A 15,862-nucleotide genomic window follows, 5' to 3' on the forward strand; every position below is an offset into this window, starting at 1 on the left:
TTTTGAGACAGTCTCGCTCTGTCACCCAGGCTGGAGTGCAGTGGCACGATTGGCTCACTGCAACCTCCACCTCCTGGGTTCAAGCGATTCTCCTGCCTCAGCCTTCTGAGTAGCTTCGATTATGGGCACCCGCCACCACGCCCGGCTAATTTTTGTATTTTTAGTAGAGACGGGGTTTCACCATATTGGTCAGGCTGGTCTCGAACTCCTGACCTCATGATCCGCCTGCCTCGGCCTCCCAAGTGCAGGATTACAGGCGTGAGCCACCGTGCTCAGCTGAGAAGTTTTAAAGTACAGAAAAGTAAAAGGATGCAATAAATACTCCAGTTCCCACCACCTGAGAGAAAATCGCTACTTTGCTTGTGTTTGCCACCTGGCATTTATTAAGGGATAGTTCATAGGAAGAAATGGTAATGCCAAGCCCCTGTGCCCTTCGTTTCCTATTCTCCATCCAGACACCAGGTAACAACCTGGGCAGGTTGCCCACTCTGAGCTCCAGTTCCTGTCTGTATGGTGGAGAGTGTAGGGCTCTACACCCACCCCAGGACGGCCACAGGGTGCTTGGAGCAATGGAGGGTTCTGGGAGAAATAGGAAAGTCATGGCCCACCTGCTGTCTACCTCCACCTCCCCTCGTACGCCCTCATCGTACTGGGTGGCTTCGGCATCAGCCCAGAGCCTGGCACTTGGTAGATGCCCCTGACACTGACTCAAGGCTCAGAGAAGGGGGTCACCTGCCTGAGGTCATCCAAGAGGCCCAAGGTATATCAGGACTCCATCCCAGGTCCTCTGGGGCCTGGGCTGTGAGCCTGGGCCTGACCCACTGATGGGCCCTGTGCCTCCTGCAGGTGATGGTCAAGTGGACTTTGAGGAGTTTGTGACCCTCCTGGGACCCAAACTCTCCACTTCAGGGATCCCAGAGAAGTTCCATGGCACTGACTTTGACACTGTCTTCTGGAAGGTATGCCCTGGCTAGTTGGGACCCAGGGCTGTGCACACTGTGGAGTGCTGTTCTGGGGCCAGTGAATGGCTGGGTCCACACTGTAAACGGGGGATGACCACTCCAGGCTTGTGTCCACTGGACAGTTCATCTCCAGAGGGCCTTGGGCTCCCTAGGGAGGCTGGTGTTGGTCAAGGACTCTCTGGGGGAATGGAGCAAGTGTTTTCCAGCCCCCTACCCCTGAATCTGGAGGCCGGTCATTGGGCCCCTGTGGCCTCAGGGTGCTGGGTGGGGACCGTGGCGGCTGTCAGACCACTGTGCTTTCCCCCTCTGCAAGTGCGACATGCAGAAGCTGACGGTGGATGAGCTGAAGCGGCTGCTCTACGACACCTTCTGCGAGCACCTGTCCATGAAGGACATCGAGAACATCATCATGACGGAGGAGGAGAGCCACCTGGGCCCAGCTGAGGAGTGCCCCGTGGACGTGGAGAGTGAGTGGCCCTGGAACCCCATGGGTGGGCTCAACAGCTTGACCAGAGGGATGAGCGGGGGGTCTGTAGGCAGAGGGGGGCTGGGGGCCTCCTTGCTGGTTCTGAGCCTCTGTCCCAGTGGGGCACCCCTGGGATGAGCCCATGTGCCGAAGGGCAGGTGGCTCCTGACTCCATCGCCTCGATGTCCACTTCTGTTTCCCTGGTGCCCCCCGGGTGGCCACAGCCTGCTCCAACCAGCAGATCCGCCAAACGTGCGTGCGCAAGAGTCTCATCTGCGCCTTTGCCATCGCCTTCATCATCAGCGTCATGCTCATTGCGGCCAACCAGGTGCTGCGCAGTGGCATGAAGTAGGCGCCACCTGGACGCCCCATCCACCGCATGTGGTGCCTGAGGCCCACCCCACACCACCACCGCCTGCAGCCCCTCCCTTGGCCAGCTCCCTGGGCTGCCACCTGTGTGTACTTCAGGGCCTGGGTATCTGGCGAGCCCTCCCCACCCACCCCATGGGCCTCACCTGGAGCTGTGGCCTGGCTGTGGAGGGCCTGGTGGTGGCTCTGTGGATGGCCCTGGCGCCACCCTGTCCCTACCCTGGCCTGTGTGGAGTACTCACTCTTCCTACCGTCCAGGGGCTCCTGGGAAATTGAGGAGGAATTTGCACAGGAACCCCCAGGACCCAGTTGCTGCTGTGGTCCCTTGGGTAGGAGGGGGCACCCTGTGCCTGGAGATGGTGGCCTATCTGGGGCCACACAGCCAACCCGGCCCTGGTCCCTGAAGCCTGCCTGGGCACTAGGAAGTGTGGGGGCAGAAAGCCTCCTGGGGGAGGGTGGGAAGCCAGGGTGTCCTGGGCCGTGCTGCCTGGCATGGCCTGAGGAGGCCCCTGGTCTTCTCCTGGGTCCCTTCCTCCGACCTGTGTTAGACCCTAGCCCAGCCCCTCTTCATGTACCTGCTGGGCCAGCCCATTTCACAGGTGAGGAACCTGAGGCTCCAGAGCCCAAGACTTGGCCTCAGTTCCTCCTTCCACAGGGATTTTCAGGAAAGGCAGAAGCTCGTGGAAGATGGGTATCTGAGGTGGCCCTGCAGCCCCCTACTTTCTGGCCCTCCCACCAGAGGCCCAGCAACCAAGGCCACTCATCCACCACCCCAGCCTAGAGCCTAGAACTGTAGTCTAGCTGAGGAAGGAGGCAAAGCAGGGGCCTGAAGGCTCTGAGCAGCCTCCACCAGGGGGCTTGTCCAGGGCTGACCCTTGGGAGGGCTCTATACTACCTCCTGGGCCAAGAAACTGGCACAGCCCCGCACTCTCGGTGCCAAGAGGCTGCGCCAGGCCACTCTCCCAGCCCACGGCCTGCCCTCCTGCGTCCTCCCACTTCTCTGTGCCCTCAAGGCGGGAGACCCTGCTCCCATGCCCCAGCTGTGTCATCCCAAACACTTGGGCACCAGCTCAGCATGGCAGACACGGGGGCTGTGGATTCTTCCAGGGCTGGGATGACAGGCAGAGTCCATTGGCTCCTCAGGCCTAGAGTCACTTCTTACCAGGCAACGGGCACAGCCACCCTGGCACACCCTCTCCCTGGCTGTGCTGAGCCTCTGCTGGTCCCAAGGGAGAAGGGAGTGAGCGTGGGTCACCTGAGGAGACTCTCATCTCATCCCCACCCTGCCTGACCTCTGCCAGGGGCTGGAGAACAGAGCTCAGAGCACCCGGCGTTGGGAAGCATAGCCAGACCATCGTGGTGACAGATTTTCTTTATAAACATCTAGAAGTTTTCTCCCTCAGCTTCTTAAGAAGGAAGGAGGGGGGTGGCTGGAAGAGAGTGAGTCGGGGGCTCCCTGGCATAGACCCAGGACCAGGGCTGGATTTGGCATGGGCACGTCCTGAGCCTGTGAGGCCAGGCCGATGGTCTCCGAGCCTCCGTGGGGCATAGCAGGAACAGGGCTTGGCTTCGTATTGTGACTGATGAAAAGTAAGCACGTGGGGGTCAGTTGGGGGCGAGGGGCTCAGCCCCATTGGACTCTGGGCTGCAGGGGCCAACCCCCTGGTGGGGGTGCCCGCAGGGATGGGGGCAGCTCCTGGACTGGTGGCCAGCCCACAGGGTACTGAAAGACAGTAGTTCTGATGGGTTCGGCCCTAGAGAGAGAGAGAGAAGGGTGGAGAATTAGAGTCAGGTACTGCCTAGACTTATGCCACCTGCCACCCCCAGCCCACCTGCCTCGCCACCCTGGCTGTGGGAAGGGTCAGCTGCCTGCACGACTTTTCTGGAAGACAGAGCCTCGAAAACATGCAGACCCTTTGAGCCAGCAACCTCACTTCTAGGAACTGAGACCAAGGAAATAGCGGGGTTGTGGGCAGACACAGCCATGGGGACAGCCGCAAGACAATGGAAATAAGCTTCGTGTCCACCTGTAGGGGACTGATTAAATACATTTGCACGTCCACAGCAGAGAATGCTATGCAGCCTGTGTAAGAATGGAGGCAGACTTATATGCACTGATGAGAAACATACTGTGTGAGTAGGGAGAGAAAGCAGCTTATAAAATAATGTATATAGCATGATACTATTTTTGTTTAAAAATATATAAAATATATAAATGCATAAAAAAATCCTGGAAGACATAGCAAAATGTTAACAGTGGTTCTATCTGAGTGGTGCCATGACGGGTGACATTTTTACTTCTTTATACTTCTCAAAAGTTTTACAAGCACACAAGCCTTTGAAATCAGAAAAAAATCGTGTCTAAAATTTTTTTTAAAAGCCTCATTTCTCATGCTACTCACTCTCCTCTTCCTCAATGTCCACCCTGAGCCACCTCCCCTGGAACTCAAGGTCCATTTAAGTACTTGCCCTAGGAGAGGCATCCTCCGTGCCCAGCCCGGGGCACCCTGCCAAGGCCCAGCAGTGGCCCCTCCATTCTTCTACCTGGATCCTTCTGGACTTGGGGCCCACCCAGGCTGCTTCTCTGGGGCCACAGGGCCCCGCTCAGGCTTCAAAGCACTTTGAACTCCCATCACCCCAGCTGCTTATACACAACCTTTCTGGAAGGCAGAGCCTCGAAAACATGCAGACCCTTTGAGCCAGCAACCTCACCTCTGGGAACTGAGCCCAAGGAAAAAGCAGGGTTGTGGCAGAAACAGTTACAGTAATAACTTTGAGACAGTGGAAATAACCTTCGTGCCCACCTGTGGGGGACTGATGGAGTACATGTGCACGTGCTCAGCAGAGAGTGCCATGCACCCGCCATCGACATTCAGGCAGGAGCTCATCTGTCTCCTGCACACGACTGGTGTCCTCAGAGGAGTAGACCATAGGGTTGGGGTAGGGTGTATCTGTACCCCAATGCTCAGGGCCAGGCCTGGTGCCAGGAGGCCACCCAGTGACTGTGGAATGACCAACAGCAATGCTGAAAGATCTTACTGACCAGGCACTATTCTGGGCCACACACCATGAGCCAGAGAAACCTTAAGAATCCTCAGGTGGTTCAACCTGAGGGAAAAAAAAAAGAATTCTCAGGTGGGCTTGGCATGGTGGCTCACGCCTATAATCCCAGCACTTTGGGAGGCCGAGATGGGCTGATCACCTGAGGTCGGGAGTTCGGAACCAGCCTGACCAACACGGTAAAACCCCATCTCTACTAAAAATACAAAATTAGCCAGGCATGGTGGCGCATGCCTGTCAGTAATCCCAGCTACTTGGGAGACTGAAGCAGGAGAGTTGCTTGAACCCCGGAAGTGAGGTTGCGGTGAGCTGAGATTGCGCCATTGCACTCCAGCCTGGGTAACAAGAGTGAAACTCCATCTCCAAAACCAAAAAAATCCTCAGGTGAACCCCATTTTATAAGTGAGGAAACTGAAGTACAAGGAGTCAGTCACGTGACCAAGTGACACCGTTGGGATGAGGCCTGAGGGCCTGGAATGCAAGCTGCACATCGGCTGCAGACACTGCCCTCCCACTTCAGCTCCCTCTGTTCCGGCACACCCCCATACCCCAACACCCAGCCTTCAGGCAAGGTGAGGCCCTGGCAGCTCCCAGCAGGCTCAGGGGCCCAGTGGCCAGCCCTCTGCAGAGAGAGAAGGGCTTGCCTGCCAAGAGAGGTTTGGAGAGGCCTCTGACCTCCGAGGGGGAGGCGGGGAGCCAGGGTCAGGAGCCCTGGGAGTTTCCCCCACTACACCCACCCAGCCAGCCCCTCTCTGCCAGACCTGCCATGTAGAGTCACTGCCACTACCACAGCTGCACGGAGCCCTGGGTGCAGTCTCCAGGACCCCCAGGTGTGAGAGGACAGGGACATCCCCTGCTTTGTGGCTCGCTGCCTGCTAGAAAGCGCAGAAGGCAGCTCTTGACATGATTTATGGCACTGGGGAGATTTCATAAACTCCGCCAGCCGCAGAGAAGGCGGGGATGCTCCGCAGTTGCCGGAAGGGAGTGCCCCAGCTGCCAGCCAAGCCTGGGCTCCCTGCAGGGCCACAGGGACAGTGGGGATCCCCCCTGGGAGGGTATGATCCTGGGGAGCCCCTTCCCGTGAGCCTCAGGCCCTTCCTCTAGAAAATGGGGCAGATTCCCAGGAAGCTGGGACCTCCTGGGTCCAAGCCTCAGCCCCGTGTCCCTGCCTGCCCTGGGGTCCCTGCTAGTAGATGTGCATACCCCATGCCTGATCACACACACTGGCACATTGCCAGGGCACCAGACACGTGAGTTGAAGCCTTGGGGACACTGAGGTGCGTGTCTGGCACCACTCTGCTTGTAGCTTCTCTGGTGACCTGTTTATCCTATGCGTGAGGATGGGAGCCACTCTCTGACATTTCCCCAGCCACGGTCCTCATCAGAGGAAATAGAGGCGAGGAGGGAGGATGGGCCAGGATGGCAGCGCCAGCCCTGACAGGGGTGCAAAGGAGAGATTAAGAGGGAGAGAGCTGCAATCTGAAGAGCCAACAATGGACAGCGGGGCCAGGCCTGGCCTCGCCGGGGGATTCGTCTGTGTGTGTGAGGCCGCCGCTGCTCTTGGCAGATCCTCAGGGTCAGTCTGCGGAGGGGGATAAGCCCAAGCTCCAGGCTGGGGCTTCATGGAACCTCCGCTTCCCCACGTTTACAAGGAGGGCCCCTACGTTCACCGGGGAGGCTCTGCTCAGCCAGCGGGGGTTGGAGCCTGCAGGGTTGCCCCAGGTGTGGTGGGCAGCCTGCTGTGCCCTGTGCCCTGGAGGAGGAAATCCTAAGAGGAAGAGGGGGTCCCCCAGGCTTCCAGACCAGTCCCCACAAGAGGCTGGCAACACTAACACCTGCGGAGCACCCGACAGCCTGAATGCTCATTCATGCAGTCAAACTGTCCTGGGCCCCCCAAGTCTGCCCAGGCCATGCGGGAGAAGGGGGGCTGGGAGGGATTGATGTCTCAGCTAGAGCTCCCAGGACAAGTCTGACTCTGCCAGGCGGAGAGGTGGGAGGCAGTTTCAGGCAAGAAAACAGCATGCACCAGGTGCCCTGACATCACAAATGATGCCGCATCTAAGAAGCGGCCGAGCATCTAGTGGGACCAATAGTCAGGCCAGAGGCAAGAGGTGAGAAGGCGACCCCATCGGCTGACCCCAACGGCTGCTGTGGAGGCAGCAGGGAGGGTGACCGACCCCCAGCCCCGCAAATGGGGCTGTGGAGCCAGGGGTGGAGGACGCACCATGGCCAAGGCTGCTGTGTGGAGGATCCCCTGAGGGAGCAGACGGAAGGTGGGAAAGCAGGGAGGGGACATGGATGGCCCCACCTGCTGGTGAGGTTACAATTCCTCAGCTGCAGAATGGGGTCGCCAGTCTCCCTGAATGCCCCCAAGCACTGGGCACAGTGTAAGCACCAAACAAACTCAATTCTCGTGTGGTCGCCACTTCAACCTGTGACTGGGGGCCAGTCATTTAGCCTCAGTTTCCCCATCTTGTCCCCTAGTCCCCCAAGTCTCAAATCCATAGCGTCTTGTGTCAGCGTGGGGATGCATCTGTCTGGAACCCAGCCAAGGACTCTGGGGCACCTCGTCTCTACCCCATCCACTGGCACTCACTCCAGTTCAGCTGCAGGGACTCCATGAAACCTTGTCACAGCCCCAAGAGACAACCGGGCCTCTGTGACTCGCTCCCAGCAGAGTACACCATGGAATCAGGGCAGGGAGGTGAGTGGCTGGTGTTAGCCTGTTAGCAGGTGGCAGAGCGAGGATGCGACCCATAGGGAGCCCTGTTCAAGTAGTGGTGCAGGGGCCAGAACTTTCTGGGCAGCCTCCAGCCAGCCAAAGCCTCTTGCACACAGGCTGAGAGAGTCTAGGGAATAGGACATGGATCCCTGGACAGCAGCCAGTCCCAAGGGAGGTACCTACATGCCCAAAGACAGGATAGGACCCCTGCAGACGGGATCCTTCAGACAGGACCAGGAGGAGAGGACGTCACACTCCAACATTTGAGTCATGGCTGTCCCATATATACTTTAAAGGTGGGGAGACAAAAACTGGGCACGGATTTAAAATAAAGGTAAAAGACAAAGTTAAGTTTAAAACACCTCTACTGGCTGTGTGTGGTGGCTCATGCCTATAATCCCAGCACCTTGCGAGGCTGAGGCAGGTGGATCACTTGAGATCAGAAATTGGAGACCAGCCTGGCCAACACAGCGAAACCCTGTGTTTACTAAAAATACAAAAGCTAGCTGGGCATGGTGGTATGTGCCTGTAATCCCAGCTACTTGGAAGGCTGAGGCGCGAGAATTGCTTGAACCCAGGAGACAGAGGGTGCAGTGAGCCGAGATCACGCCACTACACTCCAGCCTGGGTGACAGAGCAAGACTCTCAAAAAACAAAACAAAACAAAAAAACCCCAAAACACTCTCACAGTCTCTTTTCACGGGACACAGAGAAGGCAAGAAGCTTGGCCTTCACCTCCTGGCAGAGCCCCGAGGGAAGGCCTCACCCCACAGACTGGCCAGGTCCCCTCAGCCCCCACTAGGCCACTGTCCTGCAAAGCCAAACCACAGAAGTAGTCAGGTCTGATGCTCCGTTGCAAGATGGGGAAAGCAAGGCGGCCGGGGCTGGGGAAATGTGTTAAAGTCGCACGCTGCCCCTGGGCACAGATTTACCCCTTTCCCCCACCCACCTCACCTCCTTTAATCCCTAAAGGAAGAGCCCAGGAGCCCGCACTTTGGTTTTGGCCGTGATGCCAAGCAGCCTTCGTCTCCCCACGTCTGTCCCATGCCCTGTTCTGCTAATGGGAATTATCACTTGAGTCCCTTCCCTCAAAGAGAAAGACCAGGGACAGCATGAAGCACATACCCCAAGAACCCGACCCAGAAGCGTCCCTTCTACTTCCAAGCATCCCGAGGGCTGGGGCCACCCCCCCACCCACTTCCTTAAAAAGGCAGTGGGATCAGGACCTTGTCTTCATACCCTATGCAATTCCGGCTCTATGGTTTTCTAGCTGTGTGCCATTGAGAAAGTCACACCCCTCCCTCATGAGCCTGTTTTCCCTGCTGGTGACCACAGCCCAATGGACTTGGTGACGTACAGCCAAATCAGCTGGGCTGCCTGCCTCACCTCCAACCAGCACAGACTCTCACAGGGACCAATCCTTGGGAGAGGCTTCTTCAAACACCCTTCAGCCTCTGGCCAGGGCCTGGGGCCCCAAGAGCCCCCAGCATGGCCCCTCAGGGGCTCTGTGGGGGCATCTTTATTCAGCTGCTGGGCCAGGGCAGTTCATGGAGATTCCTGAGCATCAGGAAGGGGCAGGTGGGCTGGGGTCTTGCCCCCGAGGGCACAGAGGGAGGGGACGCTGGGGACAGGTACCTGCTGCTCGGAGCTGAGCTCAGCCGCTTGGCTCTCTTCTCCAGCCAGTCCTCCAGATGGCCCTCGGGGAGCTCGGGAGCATCTAGCAGCCACTCCCTGGCTCGCCTCTCCTCTGTGGGGACAGGGAGACAAAGGCAAGTGAAGGGTACACTCCTGCCTGCCAGAACCCCACCCTCCCACAAAGCAGAAGGAACTGGTAGGCCCTGAGCAAGCCCTGGGAAGTTGCAGCAACCCTCCAGGAGGACACACCTGGACCACTTCTCCAGGCCGCCTGTGCACGAGGGCCCAGCACTCAGCCTCACTCTGTTTTCCCATCAAATGGAGACAACCCCGGCTGCTTCCCAAGCTCTTGGGGAGCTAGAAACAGGACAGTGCATATAGAGAGCCTGGCCCTGGCTGGGCGTGGTGACTCATGCCTATAATCCGAGCACTTTGTGAGGCTGAGGGGATTGCTTTGAGTCCAGGAGTTTGAGGCCAGCCTGGCCAACATGGCAAAACCCCATCTCTACTAAAAATACAAAAAAAAAAAAAAAAAAAAAAAAAAAATTAGCCAGGCATGGTGATGGGTGCCTGTAATCCCAGCTACTTGGGAGACTGAGGCAGGAAAATCACTTGAACCCAGGAGGTGGAGGCTGCAGTGAGCCAAGATCTCATCATTGCACTCCAGCCTGGGTAAGAAGAGTGAAAATCTGCCTCAAAAAACAAAACAAACAAACAAAACAGAGAAAGGCTAGCCCTAAGGAGGGGTCTGAATCTGGGGTGCAGGGAGGCAGCAAGGGCAGTCGAATGCAGTCAAATATCAGTTCTGTCACCTGCCAGGTCTCTGACCCTGGGCACGATAATGAGCCTCAGTTTCCCTGGTTTTTCTTCTCATAAGATGGCCAACAAAACCTATTGCTCAAAGAAGTAAAACCAATCAACGAATGGAATTCATACAAGCTGGGTGTGAGCGTTTGATGGGGTCAGAGTCGCCAGTCATCTGGGATGGGACCTTGGGCCAGAGGAAAATCAGCATACACGTGATCAGCGCTCACTCAGGGCCGGGGCCTGGTCTCTGGAGCCCACTAGGGGCTGGGGCCTAGTCTCCAGAACCCACTTGGGACCGGGGCCTGGTCTCTGGAGCCCACTCAGGGCGGGGCCCTGGGCTGCACAGGTGTCATCTTGCTTCATTCTTAGAGGCATCACATTTGACAGGGCAGGACGCAGCCTCCAAGAGGTCAGGCCATGAACCAAGGTTATAGGGGATGTGGCAGAGCCAGGACTGGAGCTGCCAGCTAGGACTCTGTTCCCAGCCCCTCTGGTCCCCACTCAGCATCGTCTCCCTCCCTGTCCCCACTCAGCATTGTCTCCAGCTCCAGGCCTACTGCCCTGTCCTCATCTCTCCACAGGCCAGCCGTCCCATGAGAGCCCATGGCCAGGGAAGAGCTGGAGCTGCCGCTGCTGGCAGGACTTAGTGGCTGGTCCCACAAGGCCTTCTTCCACCCTGGGAAGAAAAGCTCCTGGAAACCCTGTGTTGGTGCCAGGGCTGCAGCCACAGCACCACTGGCTCCCCAGGGCAGGGCACGGAGCCCGCAGTGTCTAACTGGTCAGAGGGGAGCGAGGCCCACAAGGGGATCAGGGCAAAGGCCAAGCTGCCCCAGACCCTCACTGGCTACCCTGAGGCTTCCTGGACAGAGAAGCATGGCGAGTGGGAGTCGGGGGCACTGAGAGACCTGGAGTCTGCCTCTAACCTGCTGGGGGGCTCATGTGAGGCCCTTCTGCCTGAATGCTGGCCTTAGTTTTCCCACCTGTTCAATGAGAGGCTGTGGAGGAAGACTGATAAAGACCATCTCAGTCAGAACTTCTTGCTCTCTAACTGGAGGAGTGAATTTTGCAAAGGCAAAATGTCAGTTTCCATGGAAGCTGAACTTGCCCCTCCCTGGATCGCCAGGCTGTGAGACTCCAGAGGGCAGGGAAGGTGCTTTCCTTAACTCCTTGTCCCCATACTGTCATAAGGGGTCTGCCTGGTGCCAAGTGGGGACTGGGTATGCTGCCTGATTGAGGGAGGGATGGGGTGTATCCGCCAGTGACTGATGGGCTGGCCACAGGGTCCAGGTGGGGCTAAGGTACACCTTCAGGACTCTGGGCTAGAAGCCATGCAGGCTCCACTATCAGGGGACACATCCCTGCCTTCTCCACTCATGCTGAGGTGGTTTAGAGGCTGTTCCTGACACCTGGCCCAAACCAGGGGCTCAGGGATCCCAGTCAACCTGGGGGGCCTTGGCTGCCAATGGGGGGAAGATGGGAAGGCACAGGCCAGCTTTCCTGGTCTCAGAGCCCACATGCCCGGGCACCCCACTCCCGCTTAGCCCAGGGTACCCCAAGACATACCCTCCACCTGGATGCTCAGCTCCTGCAGGTCTCGCTCTGACATGTGGGAAAATCTGCAGTTGGAGCCAAAGTCGCACTGGCCTGTGGCAGGAAGACAGTTACTCACTGCTCAGGAGGGGCTCCCAGTGTGGGCTGAGGGGCACCCTGATGAGGGGTCCCAGAGTCTTAGGGGCAGGACTTCAGGGCCTAAAGAGTAGCAACCCTGATCGGGGACAGAAAATGGAATTTCTCTGGCCCTGCCCACTCAGCAGCCAGGGCAACCTCTCACCCATCACGCCATATGCTCATGATGCTTCTCCAGCTGCCTGCCGTGCTGGGGATCACTTCCAACTGAAGCCTGTCGTGAATGGGCCTCGAGAGCCTCTGCAGAGGCTGTCTTTGTCACCAGCCCTCCAAGCCCCTGCCTCAATGAACTACGTGTGTGTTTCTGAAAGAGCCATGCTTCCTTTCTGTACTCCGAGCCACAGCACGTGCTATGCCCAGCCTAGTATTCTGCCTGCCTACCTGGCTCATGTGAGCAGCTGGACTGCTCCTTAGAAAGCCTTCAGTGGCAACTTTGCCAAGAAGGTACCAAAATCTGGGGTGGCTTCCCCTATCTCAACCAAGAAGACCAAACTGTGTGTTGAGACACTGGGAGGCTGGAGGTGTCTCGAGCCAGGGTAACCTACCATTGACATACTCACATCAAGGCAAAGTCTGTAGGGAAGCCCCTGATCTGCAGGCTTGGTGCCCATCTTAGGGGAACTTAGACTTTCACCCAGTTTCCCTAGTTCAGCTGCAGCACTTCTCCCCAGTGTTAAGCTCCCTTAACAAACCATGTGAATCATCACAGTTTTCCTCTTTGCCTTGGCTGCCAGGAAGCTCAGAGCCAAACCCTTAGAGAATACATAGGACCTCAAGGGCAAGCATGGAGGAGACTAATTATTCTCCTGGCTTTATCTTACTTTTCCTACCTTTATTATCTGTCTTTGGTTCCTTCACCTACTGAGGTTTTTTATCCCTTTCTCTCTCTTTCTTTAAAAGGGACAGCATCCTCACTCTGTTGCCCAGGTAGGAGTGCAGTAGTGCAATCATAGCTCACTGCAGCCTTGAACTCCTGGGCTCAAGTGATCTTCCTGCCTCAACTTCCCGAGTAGCTGGGACTCCAGTGTGTGCTACCATGCCCAGCTAACTTAAAAAACAATTTTTTTTGTAGATATGGGGTCTCGCTATGTTACCCAGGCTGGTCTCAAACTCCTGGCCTCAAGTATTCGTCCCACCACAAACTCTCAAAGTACTGAGATTACAAGAGTGAGCCACCATGTTTGGCCCTTTATCTCTCTGACCTATATGTATCTCTATTAGCGGAGTATTGAGCAGTCAGATCCACACCTAGCATCTTTGGTTCTGATCCTGAACCTCCTCAGATCACCAACCTTGTTCCTCTCTGAAGTCCTGCCTGTTGGGAAGGAGGCGGGGCTCCCAGGCTAACTTAATCAGCAAGTCTGTTCCACCCATGAGTGTCTCCTGGATTCACTTGTAATCCCCCAGGGCTTGCTTGTTCTAGGTGAGCTAATAACAATCAAATTCTAGATCCGAAGAGCTGAGGACCAGTCTCAGGAAGTCCTAAGACACAACTGGAAAGGCCCTGACTGGCCAGTCAGCTGGAGCTGCCACTGCAACGTGGGCTTGGGATGGTGGCCCAGGTCGGGAAAGACACTCTGCAGAGGTCCAAGTGGGCCAGATTGGACACTGCAGGTCCCTGCAGGGACCTGAGCTGTGCAGAGCACTTTACCTGTCAGTAGAAACTTCCGGCAGGGCCGCTTGTTCTGCTCATCCAGCAAGATGGCAGCTGCATCTGCGAGAGAAGAGAGCGGAGGGCTTCAGAGGGCTCAGGCTCCACAAGGGAGGCGGGAGGTGGAAGCCACAGGGGCACAGACTCTTTATCCCAGCACAGCTGTGTGGAAAGAAGAGTTCCCCATCCACAGAGGAAGGAAGCAGGGGATGACCACAGGTGTGAGTCCCGGCAGATAGATCCGAGCCTCAGGTGACCTCAAGCCCTCCCACCCCACGCAGGATCAGCCTAAGGCAAGGACCAGGTTTCAGGCCTGAGGGTCTCAACTTTGCATGAGGGAATCCCCTGGGGAGTCTGGGGACTTTGGATTTTTTGGTTTTTAGAGACAGGGAATCGCTCTGTCACCCAGGCTGGAGGGCAGTGGTGGTGCAATTATGGCTCACAGCAGCCACTACCTGCTGGGCTCAAGCGATCCTTCTCCTCCCAAGGAGGTGTCACTACAGCTGTGCACCACCATGCCTGGCTAATTTTTTGATCTTTTTGTAGAGGTGGTATCTCGTTATGTTGCCCAGGCTGGTCTCAAATTCCTGGGCTCAAACAATCCTCCCATTTTGGCCTCCAAAAGTGCTGAGAATACAGGTGTGAGCCACGGGACCCAGCCTGGAGGTATATTACTTTTTCTTTCTTTCTTTTTTTTTTTTTTGAGATGAAATCTCACATTGTCACCCGGGCTGGAGTGCAATGGCATGATCTTGGCTCACTGCAACCTCTGCCTCCCAAGTTCAAGAGATTCTCCTGCCTCAGCCTCCCAAGTAGCTGGGCTAATTTTTTGCATTTTTAGTAGAGATGGGGTTTCACTACATTGGCCAGGCTGGTTTCAAACTCCTGCCCCATGATCTGCCCACCTCAGCCTCCCAAAGTGCTGGGATTACAGGTGTGAACCACTGCATTGGGCCAGTATAATACTTTAAAAAATCCTGGCACTATGGAATTTCTCAGTATTATCTTTGCAACTTCCTGTGAATCTATAATTATTTCAAAATAAAGTGCTAAACAAAATTTAAATAAATCCTAGTGCCAAGGAAGCCCACCAGCCAATCCCAGGGTCCAGGCACTGCTCCACAGGCAAGACTGCAATTCCTGGCTTCTGTCTTCCCTCCTTCCACCAGCTGCAGGGTGCTCAGGGCCAGGCCAGCCACCGGCCTGGACAGGACTTCCAACAATCATTCTGTAGCATCAGCAATCACTGTGCTACTAACCTTAACCCTAGTATCCTCTGATTTTTCCTTTCTTTTCTTTTTTTGAGACAAGGTCTCACTCTATTACCCAGGCTGGAGTGCAGCGGCATGATCTCAGCTCCCTGTAGCCTAGACCTTCCTGGACTCAGGTGATCTTTCCCCCTCAGCCTCCCAAGTAGCTGGGACTATAGGCGTCTGCCACCACGCCTGGCTAATTTTTAAATATTTGTAGAGATGGGGTTTCGCCATGTTGCCCAGGCTGGTCTCAAACTCCTGGGCTCAAGTGATCCTTCACGTTGGCCTCCCAAAGTGCTGGGATTACACGCGTGAGCCATCATGCCCAGCCTATCTTTACTTTATTCATGTAGTTTTGGTTTTAAATTTGCTTCTTGGTAGGCAAGCTATCAATCAGTCAAAATCTGTAAGAGAGTAAAATACCTGAGGACAGTGCCCTGATTAGAGGGCCTTATGTCTACCCCAGGGGAGGGAGAGGCCAGGCCTGAGCTGGACATTCATCCACCATCTTTTCTAGAGGCCAAGGAAAGACCACAGGCTTCAGAGTCCACGAAACCTGAGATCAGATCCTAGCAACACATGACCACGTGAAAGCCGCTTAATCTCCAAGTCTCAGTTTCCCCATATGCCAAATGGGAGGATAATTCCCACCTGGCAGGGCTGCTGTGAAAATGTAATAAGATAGGGCCGGGCATGGTGACTCACACCTGTAATCCCAACACTTTGGGAGGCTAAGGTGGGCGGATCACAAGGTCAGGAGATCGAGACCATCCTGGCTAACATGGTGAAACCCTGTCTCTACTAAAAATCCAAGAAATTAGCTGGGCATGGTGGTACGCGCCTGTAGTCCCAGCTACTCAGGAGGCTAAGGCAGGAGAATTGCTTGAACCCAGGAGGCAGAGGTTGTGGTGAGCTGAGACCGCACCACTGTACTCCAGCCTGGGTGACAGAGCAGCACTCTTGTCTCAAAAAAAAAAAAAGAGGCCGGGTGTGGTGGCTCACGCCTATAATCCAAGCACTTTGGAGGCCAAGGCGGGCAGATCACCTGAGGTCAGGAGTTCAAAACCAGCCTGACCAACATGGTGAAACCCCATCTTCATTAAAAAAAAAAAAAAAAAAGGAAACGTAATAAGAAAATGAATGCAGAGGGTGCAGAGGGCTTTGCAGAGGCAGCCCATGGTTCCCAACCCTGGTGGCACATTAGAATCACTAGGAAAGTGACAAGGTCTGCCTCTGGGACCAGCAGTGGCC

General features: G+C 56.0%; 2 protein-coding genes across 8 annotated transcripts in view; one reads left to right on the forward strand and one right to left on the reverse strand.

The window, feature by feature from the left end:
• The window catches only part of CABP7 (calcium binding protein 7), a 12,385-nt gene extending 8,233 nt beyond the window's left edge, over nucleotides 1–4,152 (forward strand). The window contains exons 3-5 of the mRNA XM_032256803.1: nucleotides 847–959; nucleotides 1,276–1,429; nucleotides 1,653–4,152. Coding sequence (XP_032112694.1) covers nucleotides 847–959; nucleotides 1,276–1,429; nucleotides 1,653–1,780 — 395 coding nt within the window. The 3' untranslated portion in view covers nucleotides 1,781–4,152. The remainder of the gene's footprint in view (nucleotides 1–846; nucleotides 960–1,275; nucleotides 1,430–1,652) is intronic.
• ZMAT5 (zinc finger matrin-type 5) overlaps nucleotides 3,152–15,862 on the reverse strand; it is a 34,421-nt gene continuing 21,710 nt past the window's right edge. For 6 of the 7 annotated variants that reach the window (XM_032256809.1, XM_032256804.1, XM_032256805.1 and 3 more), the window contains 4 exons: nucleotides 13,359–13,421; nucleotides 11,585–11,665; nucleotides 9,215–9,326; nucleotides 3,152–3,551 (listed from right to left, as the gene is read on the reverse strand). In XM_032256809.1, coding sequence (XP_032112700.1) covers nucleotides 3,422–3,551; nucleotides 9,215–9,326; nucleotides 11,585–11,665; nucleotides 13,359–13,421 — 386 coding nt within the window. In that variant the 3' untranslated portion in view covers nucleotides 3,152–3,421. The remainder of the gene's footprint in view (nucleotides 3,552–9,214; nucleotides 9,327–11,584; nucleotides 11,666–13,358; nucleotides 13,422–15,862) is intronic. The other variant, XM_032256811.1, reaches the window with a different exon arrangement.

Source organism: Sapajus apella, unplaced genomic scaffold (genome assembly GCF_009761245.1).
Source record: "Sapajus apella isolate SASKATOON/1434 unplaced genomic scaffold, GSC_monkey_1.0 scaffold95, whole genome shotgun sequence".
Lineage (NCBI taxonomy): Eukaryota > Metazoa > Chordata > Mammalia > Primates > Cebidae > Sapajus > Sapajus apella.